The sequence below is a fragment of the Pseudorasbora parva genome, chromosome 22 (assembly GCF_024679245.1).
Source record: "Pseudorasbora parva isolate DD20220531a chromosome 22, ASM2467924v1, whole genome shotgun sequence".
NCBI classification, from domain to species: domain Eukaryota; kingdom Metazoa; phylum Chordata; class Actinopteri; order Cypriniformes; family Gobionidae; genus Pseudorasbora; species Pseudorasbora parva.
Window position 1 is genome coordinate 29,768,810 of NC_090193.1, and position 22,609 is coordinate 29,791,418.

The window sequence follows — 22,609 nt, forward strand, 5'->3', positions numbered from 1 at the left end:
CTGAGTGAGTCGGAGTTGATTGTTTACCTTTATATGGTGTATCTTACCGTGATATATGTCTTGCAATGAGCCTCCCCCACAGTATTCCATACATATCCATAATTTATCCCTCCTGAAAAGCCAGAGAAAGAAAAACACCAACAAATTATATTTCAATCGATGCGTCTCGAAATAGTCCCCTGGCAGCCCCATAGGGAGAGTGAAAGGATGCACACTTTTCTGGGTCATGACACAGCAAGCAGGAGACAGAGTCATAATTCACAAGCAACCTGGTTTTATCAAAAACAGCTTTCTTCACTTCTCTAGGTACCTAATGTCTAGACTAATATTATATCATATTAAATAAATATACTGCCTACCATAGACAAACTGTTCAAGTTCCCTAAAGCTATGAATAATACAATTATTTGATAACATTTAATTCAAGTGACGTTTTCAATATCTCACTGAACTGTTACTTTGTCCAGTTTGCCCAAAGTTCATAACTAATATGGTTAAAAAGTTTGGGGTCAGTAAGATATTTTAAATTTTTTCTTTAAGTGTCTTAAGCTAAAGAATGCATTTATTTGATCAAAATGACAGTAAAAACAGTATTCTTGTGAAATCTCAGCGTCATTACTCCAGTCTTCAGTGTCACATGATCCTTCAGAAATCATCCTGATATGATATTTTGGTGAGCAAGAAACATTACAAATTATTGTCAATGTTGAAAAAAAGTTATGCTGCTTAATATATTGTTAGAGACTGTGATGCATTTGTTTCAGGATTCTAAAGAACAGCATTTATTTGGAAATTGAAATATGAATGTTTTTTAACATTATAAATTTTTTTATATAATGTTTCTTAAACATTATGTTTTTACTGTCACTTTTAACTAATTTATAATACAATTAAAAATAATGATAATATATATATTCCATCTGTTTGTAAAAAGGAATGAGACATTGATAAATTGCACAATAAAGTGCACAATTTCATAGCCATGATATGACCAGAATACTTTAACATTAGGTTCTACATGTTTACATAAAACCATATCAAAAACTGTTCACAGAGAAAAAAATATATACATGCATGAAGTCGCTAAAGCAAAACAAGACGTTCAATTTCTGCTTTTAAATCTTTCAGAATGTCTTGCCCTACAAACCACCATTCTTAGTGCATCAACAAAACAATTTTCAGTTGTTCTGCAAACTGAAACATGATTTTTTTAAATTATTTTAGCTTAACCTTCAACTGAACCAAAGCGATTATTTCATAATTTCTATTCTCGAAAAAAAAGATAGACTGTAGATCCCTGGTGGGCGATGATGGTGTCATGTAACATCAAACATCAGAAAAGAAAAAAATCATACTGTCAAATGTTAGTCCTGCTTGTTGCCACCAAGATCAAATGAGATCTACATCTTTGCTTAAAACCCTATTCTTACAATATCTAGTTAGGTTTAAGCCTGGCATTGAGGCACAGGTTGTACAATTAGCAGAAACAGAGGTGCTGCAGCCACAGTGACTGTTCCTGCAGTGCAGCTGAGAGACCCAGCCAACAGAGCGCAGGCAACTCAACAGCCTTAGACAGGAATAGGAACTGACAGAGCAGGAGGGGAGCCAGTGAAAGAAGAGGTAAGTAAAGGAGAGAGCGGAGAACAGTAAAAGTGTGGTCAGGAAAGTGGTCATTACTATACCTTAAGTAACTACCAAAATAGGCCACAATGTTAGAGTGCTTGCAGTCTTTCATCATGATTATTTCCTGCTGAACCACTGCGAAGTCCTCGCCTGTCGAGGGAAAACAGAGAGATGGGGACAAGGTGAAAGTGTGAACATGACAGAGAAACTTACGTTGTTCAGCTAACTCATTCACGCTAATGAAAATTTACATTTTGGAATCGACCATGATTTCATTCCCACAGTATTCCTTTGAGTAACCTAAAAACATACAATTACATGGTATATATATGGCATTACCATCTGATACCATCACAGTAAGTTTTACTGTAACTGTAAACTTTGATTACCAAAATGACAAAAAAACAAAAAAACATATGCAGGTTAAAACTGCACATATCATATGTAGGAAATAGGAATATATAATATAATATTATATAATAAATAAATATAATATAAAAATAAAAAATACAATAATAAAATGCACATTTAAAAGATAGATAAAATTATATACAATTATATTCTTAAAAAAATAATAACAGTTGTCTTTTTAAAACCAGGTTAAAATTACACATCACCTTTGAATTGTTGGAATTTATATAAAAATACAATAAATATAATTAATATAATATAAAATAATATAATAAATATGAATGAACTATTAGCAAAATAAAAATAAAATAATAAAATAAATATTTAAATTATAAATAAAATAAAAATAGTCAGTGAAAATTACAAATTACACATTACATTGTAGGAATTTATAATATAATTAATATAATATAATATAATATAATATAATATAATATAATATAATTGATAAGAATGATCAAAATAAAATAAAATGCACATTAAAATTAATAAAATAATGCACATTTAAATTATATTCTTCAGTGAAATGATTTTTTTAAAAATGATTATATGGAATTTGCAGAAGTAACAATGGCACGTTTCAGAAAACACCTCTAATAAAGCAGTTCTATATAAAAATGTATACCGATTTCTCATGAAATCTAAATATTAAAGCACTGGATGCTTGTTTAATCATGCATAAGACGACAGAGGATGGTCAGGCGCTTATGTATATAGTGCCTATACAGCACTGAGCACTCTTTAGCATTCAGAAAGCATCAGACCCCTGATGCATCGTTGTGGTCCACCCCCCCACCCCACCCAGCTGCATGCTGGAGAGATTCACGCCCCTCATCTAAATTTCCTTTCTCTCTCAAAACGGTAACGTACAGTTGTTCTTTTAGCTCAGCTTATTTGAAAGCCAAGAGGTATTGAGCAAGGGCCTTTTACCTTCAGAGACAATTATATGTTGTTGTAAAAGAAAAAGGAGGAGATGGAAAAACAAATAGGGAAAAGACAAAGTAACAGGCAGAGACAGAATATCTGAAATTCAGCTATCTTATTGGAAGTGATGTGATCTCAGCTGATGGTTGACACGAGAAGGCAATCACCCATAATGCTTGTGTGGGGGCTTCTGGCCCGACTGCATCAGAGCTAACCTTGATCTCTGGCTCTGCTCTATGCGTGTGAGCGGAGAGCGAGACAAGAAGGAAGAGAGAGGGAGAGACAGATTATGAGAGACGGAGGAGAGAGTGGAAGAGAACAAAGTCACTTTGTTGTGACTGCTTGCTTAATGATGGAAGCTGCAGGCTCATTAAAAGTTTTTTAACGGTTTTTCCTTGTTCTCTCCCACTGATACTAGCAACATACTCCTTTTACTCCCACATAGAGGGGTAGGGATAAATATTTTAACTTGCGTAATTCACCATTAAACTGAACAGCTCAAGCTGGGTGCAGGCACCAATGATCTCGTTTACAAGATGAAAGGTCATTTTACTTACAAAACAGTACAAAGTGGAACATTTGGGAATCGATCACGATTTCATTATCATGGTATTTTTTGAGGTAAAAACCCAGGTATGTAAATATTAAACACAGTTTATCACAGTTTATCTGGTATTATCATCTGATAAGCTCACGGTAAAGCCAAAAGTTTACTTTGTACGGACAGGTGGTAGACTGGTTAAACCCAGCCCGATCACCCGGCGATTTGATTTCATAATCATACGGCCGATTATGTACGTACGTACTTGTGTACGTGCATTTCAATTTACTTCATGACCGTTTAAAAACGATGCTTTATATAGTATGAATATGTAGACTGGGTAAACCCAGCCTGATCTGCTGGCGATCTGATTTTGCCTTGCAACTATTCTGGAAACCTGTACATTCTTTTCAGGGTTGCCAGGTTTTCACAAGAAAACCCGCCCAACTGCAACTCAAAACTAGCCCAAAACAATCCCAATTGCGTTTTTAGGGGTTCCCCTGTCAAAAAAAAAAATGCATTCCGTGGGGTAAAATATATGTTTTTTGCCAGGGTTCCCTGCTAAAATGAGTATTTCCGGCACTAAATACAATATAACTGTAGTCACTTCAACCCGCGGACATGAAAAACAGCCCGCGGCAACGGGGGAGTACCGCGGACTTGGCAACACTGATTAATTTCTACTGCTTCTGTTACACTTTTTTTGGCGGGAACCAATCACAGACTGGCTTATCCACCTGGCACACTATTGGAGGGTTTAACATGATGACAGATAGAGAAATGATGGGTCGTTGCCCATTGATCATGACTCTTGTAGTCTGATTGGTTGAAGGACTATCCAATTGCGTACAGAGTATTTGAATAATGCCAGTTGATCACACATATTGTGCAGTAGAAAATACAGAGCAAACTCCCCAGACCAATGTTTAATCTTAAAATGAGCTTGATCTGTTGATAGCTAGGAAAATGAATATGGGTCGTATGAATGAAATTTGTGCATGCTACAGCCGCCCTATTACTAGGGTCACGTGACCAACCAGCGTCAGTATGAGTGCCATGTCTATACGTAGATGCCACATTCGACCACCGGACCGGAGTCTGCGCATAGAGCCGCGATATCAAAAGCCTGCTCACACTCTCGCAAATGCAGAACAATTTGTTATGTTGGTGTGAAATAAACAGTTATGAAAAGGTGGAAATGAAAGCTAAAGCTCCAATCTGCTCCCTGAATATATTGAAAAAAATCTGTTAGTGCCTCAGTGACAACTTCACTCAGAGAAGCAGTCAATCTCAGCTGTCAATCATGATGTCAATTTATTTGATATATTGTAATATATATATGAATTATTATCAAAATAAAATATATTTTAGGTTTTGTCCCAACCAGTCAGAAATGTGACAAACGACAATAAAATGATATAAAATTTAAATAAAACTCAATAAAAAACTAAACCACAAGCATCCATTCACACTGAAATTATTCATTATTTGATTCTGATCCAAAGACATGCCGGAGAAGTGTGATCGTCTATTTTATGTCCAAGCTCAAGTTAAACATCATTAATCATCATGGTATATAAGATGCAATTAAATTAAAATAATAAAATAAAAACCAAAGACATGCAAGAAAACCGTGATTGTCTATTTAATTTCCAAGTTTAAGCTCAAGTTATAAATCATTAATCAGATTGATATATAAGATATATATAAAACTCTGAAGTTGGCTTGTTAAATTCAGGACCAGTTCCAAGGAATGTTTCATTTCAAACCCACGGACTAGGAAGGAGAAGCTTTAAGAAGTTTTGCATAATGTCCTTTAAGTGTAGGTCTGTGCAAAAGACATTCGCTCCCTAAGGGAATTGTGAAGTCGCAGCAGTGGGGTCAGGTGACACGTACTTCCTGTCGGGGCAAGTGATCCAGTGAGCGTTCTGCAGAGGCAGTGACATTTCCCCGCACATATGGGGCAGATAGCTGCAAGAGACAGTGGGAGGTATTGCCTCTTACCTCCTTCGGGGGAAACGGAAGCAGCTAGCCTGCTATTCACAGCATAGTCTGCAGCGATGCATATCTCTGAGTAGGACAAATGCTAAATGAAGCAAACGTCTTAGTCAGGGTCTGATGGGCAGAACGTCCAGCTTCAAGGCAAAACAGGTCCTGCTGAGCAGCAGTTATATGAATATCACTGGTATATTGTTTAAAGGGATAGTTCACCCTAAAATTTCTGCCATCAATTACTCACTCTCTCACTGACCTTTGTTAACTGTGGAATACAAATTAAGATATTTTTTATGAAATCTTAGCCATTTCTGTTCCTCCATTGAAAGACTATTTCCTAGGGGTGTGACGAGACGCTTAGCTCACAAGACGAGATTTTTGCACAGTATTTTTAAGAAATTCTCAATGACAAAATTCATGACGGGAAAAATGGTCTGCAGGTGCATTTTGAAATGTTTCTCAGTTCTACTTTCCAAGAAAGAATTATTATATGCATTGAAAGACAACAATATACAAGCACTGTAACAAACAAACTCAACTGACTGGCTTCTCTCCTGAAACTTACCGTTCATGAATTATGAGCTTCCTGAACCTGTCTGAGGTAATGTGTGACATCCTAATTGAAATCCTTTCCACAAATTGAACATAGAAATAAAAACAGTATCGACTATAAAATAAATGTTTTTTCTTAGTCTTATTAAGTGTAAATTATAAGTGCAACCATAAATCAAAGTACTCTCAATATTCAAGTACAAACAGAGACCAGAGGCTAAGAGGTGGTTATAACTACACAGCCCAGCCTAAGATATTGTAAGACAGGCTACTGTAAGTAGCCTAATTTGCGTGCATCAGGGAGCTTGCATTTACTTTCGCTTTCAATTCGCAATTGCACATGCTTCTGTGTATAGGGAGCGGCGCTGCTGAGCACGCATTCTACAAGAAAAGACATTTTTCAGATGCTTGGGCTCTGTTGAGCAAAGAATCCTCCATCAAGGTCTTTCTTGTCATTCATCTCGCCATTCAACTGTGATTCCTGCTGCACGGTGCGTGCGACTTGCATGCTGGATGAGCAGAGCAGACGTTTACAATAGTTGTTAACAATAGTTCTACATAGTGGTGGCATATTCTATGCTAATTTCCCCCTCACGCTCTGTTATGGTGATATCGCAAGACAGCTTTTCACTCGACGAGAAAGTGTCACATATTAATCTGGCAACTCTGGCAATCACATCCCTACTATTCACCCTCTCATGCTTAAAAATGTTCAAATGTAAAATAAAGCTTCTGTATCATATTCTTCCAGATTTCATTTTAATGAAAGTCTTATGGGTTTGGATTCTGTAGTGATATGAGGGCGAGTAACTGATGACAAAATTTTCATTTTTGGGTGAACTATCCCTTCATGTGAAGTTTGGTATGTACTTCAGTGTATTTATGGGTGTCTGCCTTTGACCAAGGGGGAAGTGTGTATTGATTTTGAGAATGGACAGTTAAGAGCCACACTACAAAAAAAAACAAAAAAAACAGTGCTGAAGTCCATCTAAAGGTCTGGTAAATTTTCCAACAAAATTCCATTACTGTACATGGACACGAGCAGGCAAGGCTGCAGATAACAATGTAAAAAAGGAGCGGTGAGCAGCTAGATTTTTCTCTGGATACCACCAGGGTATATAAAAAAAATAAAAGAAGTGGGTAAATTATAAGATAAACTCCCACTGCAAGCATTGATGACCACTGAAATTATACATAAGCTAATTCTGATCAAAAGACATTTGAGCGAACTGTGATTGACCAATGCAGAATTACTAATAAACATGGTATAAAACTTTAAGGACTTCAATGGAATTGCTCGATATGAACAGTTTTGCTGTCTTTCCATTGCTAGTCAAGGGAGATGGTTTTCTGAAAGAGGCATTATAATAATAATAATAATAATAATAATAATAATAATAATAATAATAATAATAATAATAATAATAATAATAATAATAATAATAATAATAATAATAATAAAGAGGTTAAGACTGGACAAATATTTTATATATTTTTAGATAGAACATCAAACTTTTGGTTTGTTTACTTAAAATTATTTTTCAAATGGTAACAGAAGCATTTATACTAGTTAACACATTAGATAACATGAAATAAAAATGATTAAAACTTAACAGAATTTATTAATCTTGGTTAATGTTAACATCTACATAAACTAATACATTAACATTTAAAGTATTATGAATAAGCCTACTTTACATAAATTAGCTCTGGAGAGAGACCTAAGCAGGAAGACCTAAAAACAGACACCTGAGGCTGCATTTTTGTTCTGCTACATATGTGATTAACATTGGTTTTGCTGTTTCACATGCTATGGTATGCTGTTGTTTTAATGTTAGCCATAGTTACAAGACAAGTTTTTAGTGACAATGAACTCTTGCTTGTATTCTTGTATCCTCTGTTCATTTTTGTTCGTTCATCATCATCGCTTTACTTTGCATGGCGTGTTCTTCCATTTTGGGGGATGAGCAATGAAGGTAGGGGTGTGTTTATTTGGGTTGATTTCAAACTGTGTTTATCAGAATTCGCTTACTGCACCTTTAAGAGGTAAAAGCTCACAATAAGCAAAACCCTCCTATTTCGATTTCAAAAGGTCTTTACATTTTGACTAGCCTATCTGGGGGGTGATTTCAAGAAAATGGACCTTTCAATATTTCAACATCTCACTATTAGAGACAGCACCATCAATCTGATCTAAAGCACGCTATAGATGTCTTCTATCAGGCCCAAGATCTATAGGACACAACTAACTTTGGAGCTGATTTCTGGTCAGATTTTTACAAAAAAGATCAGAAAGCTCCTATTGACTTGACTCTCCATTTAAATAATAAATAATATTTCAAATCAGTAGTACATTCTGACATTAAAATGGCAATCGTACATTGGGTCTCTCCAGCTTAAATCCCACTGCAAAAAATATAGTTTTCCTTTTCAGACATGTCCAGTTAATTTGTGTTATATAAAGCTCTTTTGTACCAGAGAGAAATTTTCAGTTTATATAGCTATTGTTTTCCATTATGGAGCAGAATTTGAATAATTACAACTTTAAGGTGCAAGGAGCACCGTCATGGTTTTGTTCAAAAGAGAAAAAAAATCTGAATAATAACAAACAATTCGGAATAAATTTCATTAAAGCATGTCATTGCACACAGAAATGGGACAAGTTTGTGCTCTTGGGGATGTTTGTAGGTGATGGATAGCAACAGAGACTGTCAGGGAGAGGTGTTCAACTGTCACTCCATTAGACATGCGTGTCAGCGCGCATATGTGTGTGCAGAGCTAACAGCTCCGCTGACGTGACAGAATGTGTTGTAAGTGTTAAAGTGTAAGTGTGTGTGTATTTTAGGGTGGGGATTAAAAGAGCTTGATTGGTATGAGGGATGTATTTACTCCATTAGCACTTGTGTCCCCGAAAGGGTTGTTTTCAGTCCCACCTTGCTACAAATTTTCAATGCTTATTAAACACCCATCTCTGATGTCAAGTGTTAAATGAAGATAAATGAGATCATATTGCTTTTTAATAACTTGTCAATTTTGACTGCTCTTCATAGGCAGCTTTGGAATAAAGCCATGGGATTTTACACAGTACAATGAGATATTTTAAAAAGTGTAAACATTTTATGCAATATTCATCATGTTCTCAAACATTTAATGACATCCTATTCTTAATCTGTAGGATTTAATATGGAATCGGCCCACCCAGCTGAGAGCGTTTATGGGAATTTTTTACCATTCTTCTAGAAGTGCAATTGTGAGGTCAGGCACTGATGTTGGACAAGAAGATTCGCAGTCTCCTCTCTAATTCATCCCAAAGGCGTTTTATCGGGTTAAGGTCGGGACTCTGTTCAGGCCAGTCAAGTTCCTCCACACCAAACTCGCTCATCCATGTCTTTATGGACCTTGCTTTGAGCACTGGTCATGTTGGAACAGGAAGAGGCCATCCCAAAACTGTTCTCACAAAGTTGAGAGCATGAAATTGTCCAAAATGTCTTGGTATGTTGAGATGCATTAAAAGTTTGCCAGGGGCCAAGCCCAACCCCTGAAAAACAACACCACACCATAATCTCCCCTCTAACAAACATTACACTTGGCACAATGCAGTCAGGCAAGAATTGTTTTCCTTGCAACCTTCAATAGCCTCCCAATTTGCATACTATCCATACTAAATAGTACTCAAAAATAGAATTAGTATGTCCCAAATCGTAGTATGTTGAAAAGAGTATTCCAAAGATAGCCGGATGGTTTACTATTTCCGGTCAGAAATCGAAGTGCGGATCGTTGCGCACCCTAACGGCTGATGTTGCCTACAACCCATTGCGAGTTGGACGAGGATTCGATTAGAACTACAAACGCAGATAAAAAGCATTAAAAAAACTACAAACATGACGGATGTGCGAGTCCAACGGTTAAGTAGAGAAGTTTAGATAAAAGGGGTTTGAGCGACCAACTATCAGTATTTAACCTGACAAAAAATATATTTATTCAGTGTTGTCCACATTATATTTCACCTGCAGCAGCATTGTGAACTTTTATAATGACACGTCTGGCCATTAACTTTTAAATGCATCATTATATTTAAACTGCAAACACGAGAAGAGTCTCTGCATTAAAGACCCACAAATGGCAGATCAATGTGCGGCTACATTTCTCTCCGATACAGTAGGAAATTAAACTGAATGTGGAGGATTTGAACTGTGTGATGATTGACAGAGCAGTTTAAACAGTGACGGGATACACGTAACTAAGCGACAGAGTCTGTTAATGATGACGAAGTAGTATGTCCTGAAGCTTGCATACTTTTCTGCTACAGACTCAAAAGTATGTACTTGTTCTTCACAAAAAGAGTACATACTTTTAGGACGTAGTATAAGTAGGCGAATTGGGATGCAGCATGTCTCCACTGCATTCAACGCTTTGCATTGCACTTGGTGATGTAAGACTTGGATGCAGTTGTTCAGCCATGGAAACCCATTCCATGAAGCTCTCTACTGTTCTTGAGCTAATCTGAGGGCCACACAATGTTTGGAGGTCTGTAGCTATTGAGTCAAAGAAAGTTTGGGACTTCTGCGCACTGTGTGCCTCAGCATGCGCTGACCCCGCTCTGTGATTTCTCGTGGCTGAGTTGCTGTTGCTTCCATTGTAATGATACTACTAACAGTTGACTGTGAATATTTAGTAGTAGAGTAGTTTAGTACTGAATATTTAGTACTGATTTCACAAATGGACTTACTGCACAGGTGGCAACCTATCACGGTACACTGCTTGAAATCTCTAAGCTCCTGAGAGCAACCCATTCTTTTGCAAATGTTTTTAAAATCAGTCTGCATGCCTAGGTGCTTGATTTAATATACTTTTGCAGGAGTCAGACACATTTTAAGTGTGATTTTGGTTGATGTGTGCTGTATGAACAGAATAATGGTCTCATGTTCATCAAGGCTGTATATATTTGATCAAAATTACAGTAAAGGATAATACAATGATGATCCTTCACAATGGTCAAATGGTATTACTGAAATCTATCAGGAGTGAGAGGAAACTGATCGGTTGTGTGTGCTTCCATCTCCTATTCTATCCACAGGACAATATGAGAGGCCCATCTTTTAGTAAATATAGTTATTACATGCAACTACTGATTGTATGAATGAAGCCTTTGGCAATTCTTTTAATCTTAATTGAATTTTAATAATCTCAAAAATTTGGCCAATTAATCTACCTTGTCTATCAATATTTTTTTATTCTTGTCATGATCATTTACTGTTGATTTTAACTAAATGCTTGCTGACAAGCAATGAAAATACATTACCTTATGCCTGAATAGATTCCTAGAGGAAATGTTTTGCATGTTGGCTGCTGTCACATCAATCACATTTTTGAACATCGATTTGTTTCGTAGGTCTGTAAATCTAGTCTGTGTTTTCCCACTGTACTTTGGACCCACTTTTCCCTAATATTGTGCGTGCATCAGCAGTATATTTTTCTAAAGCTCTCTGTTGACAGAGTACCAGCTGCACCTGCCGTGATGCAAGTCTCCATACTGCACAGACACACACACACACACACACACACACACACACACACACACACACACACCATCCAACACATGCATTAAACACACACACACATCTGACTCTGTAGGGACTGTGGCTTCTGGCACTCTCCCCTCCCATTACAGCGAGTGACATTTCTGAGGGCCGCCGACCTCCGAGCCCATGCATTTTAAATGATTGCCCTGCACGCCCGCAGTGCCTCAGTGCTCCCAGCCGGCTAATACCAGACCCACCTCCACTCCTGCACCTTCTCTTCCCTTTACATGTCTTACGGGAATCAGAGCCAACAAAGACACAGCATGCGAACGCACACACAAAGCCCTAATGTCATTCCGAATAGTGGCGGAACATTGTCCTGTCTTTTCAATATCAGGTTGGAAGATGAAATACAGGCTGTGTCTCAAAATCTAGCAAGATGACTCATGTCTACTGAATATATCTGAGACCATCTTTAGCATCAGAAATGCATCTACAATGCCCAAATATAATGTCTAGATGGGTAACTCAATAGACTTTGAGGCCCAGCCATATACAATGGACATATTTTGCCTTGCGGCAGTAAAATGGGAGAAAAGTCCAACAGAGTTGCAATGAAAGAGGGACCTGAATCACTGGCACCATATGGCAAAATAAATATTTTATCCCATATATGAATCTGAGTTTACGGTCTGAATTGAATGTGATGAGATAAAAAGACTGAGGAAAAAATATGAGAAATCACACTTGAGTAGTGTGAGCTGCACATAAATACCAACATACAGCATGAGCGGTGCAGTGCGATTTACAAGAAAATACCTCTTATGCTGTGTGTTCAGCAAAACGTTATTAACAGAAAACACCTTTCTGCAGACCCTTGAGAGCACTTCAATTGCACAGCGTTTTTTGCAGTTGAGACCGAGCAGCAACCTTCAGGTCGCTCTCTTGAATCCAACGCGGAAGTGACTTAAACTTGGTTTGATCGAATGATCCAAACCAGAGTTATATTGCAGACTCTTCTTTTTAAACTCTTTTAAAATAGTGTTTACATAAGCCAAATAAAAGCAAACTCTGATGTTGATCAAACGTGTGCGCACCAAAAGTGCTAGTGTGAAAGCACCCCAAAGTCTGAAGAATCCTTCAATTCTGTCAGGACCACTATAGTCAAAGATGTCTGATTGACTATTAGCATATAGTTTGAACTGGCAGTATGGCTTGGTTATGGGCAAGGCCTAGCATGAATAAGAGCAGGGCAGGGATAACCCCCCTAGGGTAAACAGAACAGAACCAACATAAAGTATTGCAGATATCTTTAATTTTGATATTAAAATGTACAAAATAATTCAGGAATTTAGACTGATTCAAGGGAAATTACAATAACAAATCCTGACTGGACGAGAGGAGGAGCTGGGGGTGGAGGATGGTAAATGAGCCCTAGAGGAACACGAGAGTAGAGGTATGATGTGATAGATGTCGTATTCCTATAGATAGACGTAATCAGCTGACAGTAAGCTGGGCTGAATGAACTCTAGAGCTTACAATAAATATGTGATGCAAATGAGGAACTGCAAATTGTGAAATTGCAAAAATGTCAATTGGAAAATAAAGCAACCATACTTGCTAGTATATTTAGTGTTTGTGAAAAAGAAATTAATACTTTTATTTTGTAAAGATGCATTAAATGAACCAAAAGTTACAATAAAAGACATCCAAAAAACATCTTTTGAACTGCTATTCATAAAAAGAATTGGATACTAAGAACTGGAATAATAATTGCTAAAAATTCAGATTTGCCTTCACAGGTAATAAATTACACTTTAAAAGATATTAAAATAGAAAACACACACACACACACACACACACACACACACACACACACACACACAAACACAACCAGCCTGCACAGTGGTAACAAGGCATTATGGATCCATGTTCTCATTCTGTTTACGCCAAATTCTGACTCTACCATCTGAATGTCTCAACAGAAATCGAGACTCATCAGACCAGGGAAGATTTTTCCAGTCTTCAACTGTCTAACTTTGGTGAGTTCGTGCAAATTGTAGCCTCTTTTTTCTATTTGTAGTGGAGATGAGTGGTACCCGGTGGGGTCTTCTGCTGTTGTAGCCCATCCGCCTCAAGGTTGTGCGTGTTGTGGCTTCACAAATGCTTTGCTGCAGACCTCGGTTGTAACGAGTGGTTATATCAGTCAAAGTTGCTCTTCTATCAGCTTGAATCAGTCGGCCCATTCTCGTCTGAACTTTAGTATCAACAAGGCATTTTCGCCCACTGGACTGCCGCATACTGGATGTTTTTCTCTTTTCACACCATTCTTTGTAAACTCTAGAAATGCTTGTGCGTTAAAATCCCAGTAACTGAGCAGATTGTGAAATACTTAGACCGGCCCATCTGGCACCAACAACCATGCTCAAAATTGATTAAATCACCTTTCTTTCCCATTCTGACATTCAGTTTGGAGTTCAGGAGATTGTCTTGACCAGGAGCACACCACTAAATACATTGAAGCAACTGCCACATAATTGGTTGATTAGATAATTGCATTAATGAGAAATTGAACAGGTGTTCCTAAAAATTCTTTAGGTGAGTGCATATGTGTGTGTATTGTTAACATATATATATATATATATATATATATATATATATATATATATATATATATATATATATATATATATAATCTGTATTATGTTTCATATCAATATTTGCTTTCACTCATATCAAAATCAGCCAAATACATTAACTGGTAAAGAATGTAAGAGGAATTATAGGGCATCAATGTTTTCTACCAATCCTTCTACATCCAAGAAATACAAATTTGAAGCAGAGAGGTGAAACAGTAGATTTTAAGTATCCACACTTGGGTGGCAGAAAACATTTTGCTTCACCACACTTCTAACAGCTTGTCACTGTGAATATGCTACACAACAAGCTGACATTATGAGGGAAAGAAAGGCAGGGTAAGTGCTTGCTCATGAGGTCACCCTTCTTTTTATATAGTAAGAATAGCCTTTGCTGTTCAGCAAAACACCAACGCAGGTGCATAAACTCACACACATGCAGCCCAATGTTTGCCTATACACACAAGTGTCTGAGTACACAATCAGATGTGTGAGTCTGCATAGACAACGAGCACAAACCAAGAAGCAAGCAGAAAAAGACACCCAAAATTGATTCCCTCTACAAGCCTTTTTCAAAGTGGCAAATTGCTGCTTTCTGAAGTCCAATATCATAGATTCATCAATTTTAAATGAAATGCATGAGATCAACATTGCTCGAGCCAACCAATCCACATACACAGAGAAATAAGAGCACATCCAGATTAAGCCTGGTTACTGTGCTTCTCATCTCAGGCCAAGAGCGAATTTTATCACACATCAACACATCCCCAAACGCTCCTACACAAACGTTCACCCCAGGTCTTGATGTCTGTGTTGGCATGTCTGTTTGCAAACACATTTATTGGGTCTTTTTAGACGATCCCCTGTTGATTATGTGAAACTAATGAGCCAAAACTCAAAGCCATGTCCTCATCCCCACGGTGCTGGAGAGGGAGGAGACATATCCCGAAAGCGTGTGTTGTCCTCCCCCACCATGATTGGTAAAGGCCAGCTCAGAGACATTAATGAGTTAGAACGGCAAAAACGGCTATGCGGTCCAATGTGTCAGGAAGAAACACAGCATGTTAATCAGAATTGTAAATTAATGTCAAAGAAGAACAAAGACATCACCATTAAAACACATCCACGGAACATCCATGTTACTATCCTTATCTAATTAGGCTGACTTCATTCTGACTCGCCAGAGAAGTGAAGGTGAATGTGGGACTAATAACTGATTTGTTTGTTTATCTTGGCAGCACGTTTCTTGCAAACTAACACAATTAAACAGACATAAAGGACAGCCCCCGGCTATCATTTGCACACTGTGACAACAATGACGAGTTACTGACAGCTGACGACATGTAGCTTCCAGCAAACAATCAGAGCAATTAATAAACATTTGCTTTGGCAATGATTCAAATTTGGTCATTATTTTATTTTATTTGTCGTCAATGGATAGTCCATGTGTTGTTTTAGTGATTTTCTTATGCAATATTGTATACAATTTCAGCTGTGTCATTTGTTGCCATTAAATTTGTATCTGTATGTTTGTCTATAATAATTTCCAAAATAACAGTGACAGACAGACAAACCATTACCATGGATTAGCAGCTTCATCCAAGTCAGATAAAGCACACCACCACTGGACTCTGGAGCAGAGGAGACATGTTCTCTGGAGTGTCGAGTCACGGTTTTCTGTTTGGCAATCCGATGGACGAGTTTGGGTTTGGCGGTTGCCAGGAGAACAGTATTTGCCTGACTGCATTGTGCCAAGTGTAAAATTTTGTGGAGGGGGGGATTATGGTGTTTTTTTTTTTTTTTAGGGTTTGGGCTTGACCCCTTAGTTCCAGAGAAAGGAACTTTTAATGCTTCTGCATACAAAGATATTTTGGACTATTGCATGCTCCCAACTTTGTGGAAACAGTCTGGGGATGGCCCCTTCCTGTTCCAACATGACTGCGGACCAGTGGACAAAGCAAGTACCATAAAGACATGGATGAGCGAATTTGGTGTGGACGAACTTGATTGGCCTGCACAAAGTCCTTACCTCGGCCGGATAGACAGATAGATGGAGTTTTTGTACACTATATTTCCCGTCCGTTAAAAAATAAACAGCTTTGACACAAGCCTGAGCTGGTGTTTCTAAAACACTCAGACTAAATCTAGCTCTTACATCTGAAACCCGGTTTAACAGATATATTGCATGGCAACGCGTCCTATTAAAACAGGGGCATCGAAAAGCCACACACACATGCAACCCTCGCTATCTCAAACTACAGTTGAGAAAGCAAAGTGCAGGGCTTCCAGAAACCCACCAATTCTCCTCTCATTCCCTCTCGTCTCTGGTATGAACGGCATGTAGTAATTATCGAGTCTGAAAGCTGACAAATGCACTGTGTGCATCTGCATCTATGAATGTGAGTGGCTACTGAATTCTTGGTCAATGTTTAAACCAAGCAGCTTAATCGTTCTCATAGCAAAACAAACAGGCTCGTAGGTTTAGTATCATAAAAAGTGAAGTGAACAGCCATTACCAACCAACCAAGGTGCTGCATAAAGATATAGACACAAAAAATATCTGACACGAAAATGTACCATGGTAACATAGCTTCTGCCAAAATATTATATTTACTGCAGACATTGTTAATACTATAATATCGGATCTCTTACAGAGTAAGTTTAAAAAAATCTTCAAATGCTCATAATGAGAGATTTTTCTACACTGGCCTGGTTTTAAATGATATTAAGTGATGTAAAAGCAATGATAGTAAAATACACATTCTATTTTTAGGTGCCCAAAAATGATCTCTATATTTTAACTGGACATTAAAATAACATGCTGCTGAGGTTAAGCTATCGGGAGGAGAAGGCTGTTTTATCTCAAACCAGCAAAAAAATCTGCTATTGTTCCTGCAGTTACTGCTGGCACAGCAAAACAGAACAAAAAGAGAATAGCTATAAAATCAAAATGAAAGTCTCACTTCACTGGTTTCCTTTAGGCAAGAAGATGTCATTCATCAATCCAGGTGGCTGGTGGATAAAACTGGTACATCCTTTACTGTGACAGTGATATTCAATATTGTCAAAGCGTATCAAGCCCCAGACCCCATTTGATGTCATCTCCTGCTTTGGTCTGGGTTTAATATCAAAAGCTTTTTCACTGACACAAATAATCTGGGTTTGCCTTGATCAGAGTGTGAAACTTCCATTGTGCATCTGGACACAGCGGATGGTATCCCAACTTTGAAACATGATGGGTCTAGAGCAGTTTTGCATTAAATTAATTTTAAACCTGCACAAATATTTGATTTGCATGAAAAGAGTAAACAATTACCTAATACCAACATGAACAAGGAGGAAACAGAATACATTTTCCAATGGACATTATTGACTGAGTGCAGAGTTCTTGGTTTTTCCCCTCATTTAGTAAGGAAAGTCCTTTAGCAAATGCTTTTATCTAAAGTGATTTAACAGTACATTTACTACAGGTAAAGTCCACCTAGAATAACCTGAATTTAAGTGCCCTGCACAAGGGCCTCCACATAGGGCTTATACCTACAAATTTATGCTCACCAAACCTCAGCTTTAGCAACTTCACCATAGCCCCACAGCCTCATCAGTAACTAGAAATGTCTCATAAAATAACTCATAATACCAAGTAGGCTTATCCTCCAATAGTGAAACTCTTCATTTACACAACATTAATGAAAAGACCAGCAATGGCCTTTAAAGGGGCAGTCAATCATAAATCATCCGTTTATGTTGGTATTTGTTTTGGTCTAATCATTCAAAAGCTAACGTTTTTGATAACTGATGCCACTGTAGAACAGTGCTGTTATTGTTGAGCAATACAAGTAATATATTAAAGTAGTATATAATATTATTAATAAAAATACTTAACTATTTTAAATAAATTTTGGCTATTGAAATAAAGCTGAAAATAACACTGCTGTGGAAATCTGATATCTACATTCCACCATAGAACGTATCTGATAATAGTTGCAGTCATGTGATCAATTTTAAAAGATTATTTTCAGATTTTTCAAAAGTATTATTTTCTTTGGGGGATAAATCATTTGTAATGAGGGGGGAAAATATTCAGTCCACCTTTTAAAAAAAGACATGAAAATCATCATCAATTACTTTAATAAATGTAATACAAATCAATTTCAAAATTTAAATCCTTCCAAGTGCACCATAAGAATCTCCTTGAAGAAAAACTGCCCTAAATGAATGAAAATAGTCTGCCTAGGAGTGTATGGAGAGAGAATCACAGAACAGGAAAAAAAGGTTTCGTCTGAAAGGGAAGAGATTTTCTTACCTGGCTCCAGTTTAATGACCTTGATAGCAGCCAGCTCTCCTGTAGTGACATTACGAGCCTGAAAGAGAACAACAACAGCACTTATTCACCAGACGTCTCAATGTTAATAACTATTATTCCTCCTGAAAGACTTCAGATGTGATCAGAGCAATCAGCAGGCCCTGATTTTGCAGACCACTTTTGCATTTCTGGGGGAAAATCTTCAAAATTCTGCGGAATGAGAGTAGAATACTTATTGGTAGCTAAACACATCATTAAAAAAATATATATGATTAGCATGTGGTTCTGCAAATTAGGTATTGATTAAGAATTAGCTTAAATCTTTACATTAACATTGATTTTTAATAATTGTCAAAAATGCCTAAACTCAAATATAGGTTTAAAGGAATACTTCAGCCAAAAATTAAAATGATTTTATAATTTATTCACCCTCAAGCCATCCTAGGTGTATATACAATCAGAGTTATATAAAAAAAAATGTCCAGGCTAATCCAAATCCTGGCAGCTCAAAATTAAGCCCCAAAAAGTGCATCCATCCATTATAAAAGTAATCCACATGGCTCCCGGGGGTTAATAAAGACCTTAATAAAGACCGGGACAATCGGTTGTCTTTCAAATTCCCGCTGCACGCAACTGGATAGCGCTACAACCAACCAGAGCAACTTGAAGCGGAGCTAGTTGATACAATAAACTTTCGCCATATCCGGTCGGCAAAACTCAGAACACATCTTCCCTTCTTAAGAATGACTTCAGTGCCGTTCTTTTTTCTTTTCTCAAAGAAAAGCTTAACTCCAAGTCTTCCAGAGTCGCAGCCAAAGCCGATTCGAAAGACCGCCGTTCGCCAGGTTCTTTGTTTACAAGTAGCACGCAACTCTGCCGTCATAATGTTAAGCCCGCCCACCGACTCTATACACGATGTGATTGGCCTGACCAGTTTGTTTTTTCCAGCTCACAAGTCTATGAAGAGTTGCTAGACGACACTGGCTGCAACTTAGATTTGCGGCCCCTATCCGGTTGTTAAGGCTGACGTCACGCGGCAGCGCTTTCGGGTCCAAACGCTCTATCCTATACCACAAGAAAAACTACAAACGGCAAATATACACACACAATGTGGTGTAATACTACAAAAAAAGTTATAACAATAACCTTTTTCTCCATACCAAAATTCCAGATGGCAGGACAGTGATTCATCTTTTATAAATCGTTAAAATATTAATGTCTGTAACGCTGTGACCATAGAGAATGTTGTGTAGACTGTAAGTATTTAAAACGTTTAACTTTTTTAAATGTTTGATGTTTAATATGAAAAAATAGCGCTCATAAACGGGCGTCAATGGCATTCTCAAGTGAAACGAGTTGAGGCTTGAACCCAGAATTGGCGTTCCTTACGTCACGACTTAACAAGCGGATAGGGTGTGTCTAGATTTCTAGGCTAAGATATTTTACTTTATACAATTTTAAATATGGATATTTTTCTTACACAAACCCATCGATTCAATTCAGAAAAGCTTTATCAACCCCTTTGAGCCGTGTGGATTATTTTGATAATGGATGGATGCACTTTTGTGGGGCTTCAAATTTTGGACTGCCATTCACTGTCATTATAAAACTTGGAAGAGCCAGGACATTTTTAAATATAACTCTGATTGTATTAGTCTGAATTAAGAAGAATGTCATATGCACCTAGGATGGCTTGAGGGTTAATAAATCATAGGGTAAAATAGGGTAAACATGCAATCAAATGGATACTGCATTAGCATTGCGTCAATACGGACTGTGCATACTTGTGCATTTTCTTGCCTTTTTGAAAAGACCGCTGATCAGTGCTCGTCGAGCAGAATGTTAATTTATTGGCCTGATGCAAATCTGAATGGTCACATGGGCAGAGATCACTGGTATTTCATGATTCAAGAGGGAGTTTCATCACCTTTATAAACTAAATACAAACAAAGACTGCTTTACTGATCAAAAGGGGGGAAATATGACATTCTCAATATCCACACCAATGTAGAGACTCCTTTTGGCTAAAGAAAAAAAAAATGTTGTTCAGTCCATCACAACATTATTCAATCACGAAGTGGCAGCAGGAAAAACATTAGACAAAATTAGCCCGGATTCAATTAAAATGTCATCGACAAAGCGGTCAAAGTATTTCTTTTTCCCTCTCTTAGCAACAGCATGAGATCTGACAGCTAGGCGTTGGCAACAGTGAAAACAGGGGCTGGGGTGGGGGCTGAGGGAAGTATTACTGGGCAGAACATGGCTGATGACGTCCCATAGAAACAATACACTGATGAAGTGCACTTTGATAGAAAAATCTGTGTGAAAAAAGCATCAGGAATGACAAAATGTCAGATTAAAGAGTGCATTTTCACTGACAGTTTGTTTGCTGACAGTCTGCAGGGAGTAGAAGTTTTCAAACACTGATAATAAACAGATCCAAAAAAAGTCAATTCAGGTTTTTTTAATAAAAAAATTTCTCATGGATTTAGAATACATTTTTGGTGAATTGTGATTTGTTCTTAAAATCTTTTGTATGCACATTGAGCGTATGCTTTACAGACTGTAAAAAAATATGGACGTAGTGTCCATGACGTCACCCATAGGATTCACGCCCGGATAACAGAAAATGAGCAAAGAGGTGGGATGTAGGCGGAGCTTAGGTGACGCAATGACTAACAGACAGCCGATAAATGTCTATCCACCTTTCAAAGTTGCCACACCCTTAATTATGCAGAACTTTAAGGCTTTATAATATAAACAAACGAGTTTCACCCAAAAATTCACCCCCCTCACAGTTGTCATAAAGGGCAAAGTTAGCCATATAGACCAAAACCACAATATGTACCAGGCTGTAAACATTTTTTTTTCTGCTGTAAAGTTGGGCATTTTACCATGGCGCTCAATGAGATTCTCCTCCCTTTTGGAGCCTGTCCCTAGCGGCCAGATGATGAATTGCAGTTTAAGTTACTTTCTGTATTGGCTTCAACAAAAACTTGGGTAAGTTGTCGGTTGGTATGCATGCTTAGTGAAAGAGACCCATTGTTTTTTGTAGAGTTAAAAATAGTCCAATTTATTCTAAAAAACATTTCATGATTTAAATTCATGAACTTCTATTCGGGCGAGCTGCTTGAAAGAAAGAGCACAACTTTACGTAATGCATATTTAGAAACGGCTTATGGTCAGGCGAACCCAAACCCAGACAAATTAAGCAGGACCTCCTTAAGACGGATTAGTCAACTAACCATTCCAGAAACTCATGATTTTAAAAAACAAGTTGTTTTGCACATCCTTATTGATCAACATCATTTTTCATTTAACATTCTTCCATTACACTTTTATTTAGGTCTTAACTAGACAGTTGCAGTCAACAAATGGAACGAGTGAAGAATTCTAATGCATGATTAATAATCAGTATCCTTCAAAGAAACCTCGCTTATTGAAAACAAGTCAAACACCAGCAGCAGAGTGATAAGATCTGAAAAGGATGCTGCAAAACATAGAGACATCCCGGGTAACTAATGCGAAGATGTCAAGCGCGATACAGCTTTGCTGGGATCGTGTGAGAATTCACTCAGAGGTGCATGTCAAAAATGTTAAAACACAACTGAAAGCTCCCCTCCAAAAGGCTGAGGATTCTCCGCCGTATATTCAAATTCATGTTGCGAAATGCTTTGAAAGAAGCCCACAGGCTGAATCTTTTCAGCTCAAAGATATGAGGCGCTGAAATCGAACCTAGACTATAAACACTGAGTGTGGATGGTAAGTCACACATTGATATGTACATCACATCCCTGCTTTGAATCATCAGTGCTAAACACAGCAAAATGTATAATTAAAGAATTCATTATTCAGAAACAAATTACTTTCATCCTTCGGTGAAATAAAAAAAAATAATTATTGCACTTATCCATGCAGTTAAAATAAATTAAGACTTTGATAAGACCAAAATACTACAAACACAGTCCATATTAATCATCCACTATATTGCAACTATGCAATAGCTATACAATGGAAATTGATATATTGATATTTTTTTAATTAGACCAAATCATAATTAATAAGCAAAAAATCTGTGTAAAATGCAAAGTATAGTTCCTTT

At 37.4% G+C, this 22,609-nt stretch overlaps 1 protein-coding gene across 5 annotated transcripts in view; it reads right to left on the reverse strand.

Annotated features, from left to right (window-relative positions):
* The window catches only part of map4k3a (mitogen-activated protein kinase kinase kinase kinase 3a), an 84,901-nt gene that overhangs the window by 44,558 nt on the left and 17,734 nt on the right, over nucleotides 1-22,609 (reverse strand). For all 5 annotated transcript variants that reach the window (XM_067432135.1, XM_067432139.1, XM_067432136.1 and 2 more), the window contains exons 2-4: nucleotides 18,508-18,565; nucleotides 1,683-1,773; nucleotides 48-112 (exon numbers count right to left, since the gene is read on the reverse strand). In XM_067432135.1, the coding sequence (XP_067288236.1) occupies nucleotides 48-112; nucleotides 1,683-1,773; nucleotides 18,508-18,565 (214 nt within the window). The remainder of the gene's footprint in view (nucleotides 1-47; nucleotides 113-1,682; nucleotides 1,774-18,507; nucleotides 18,566-22,609) is intronic.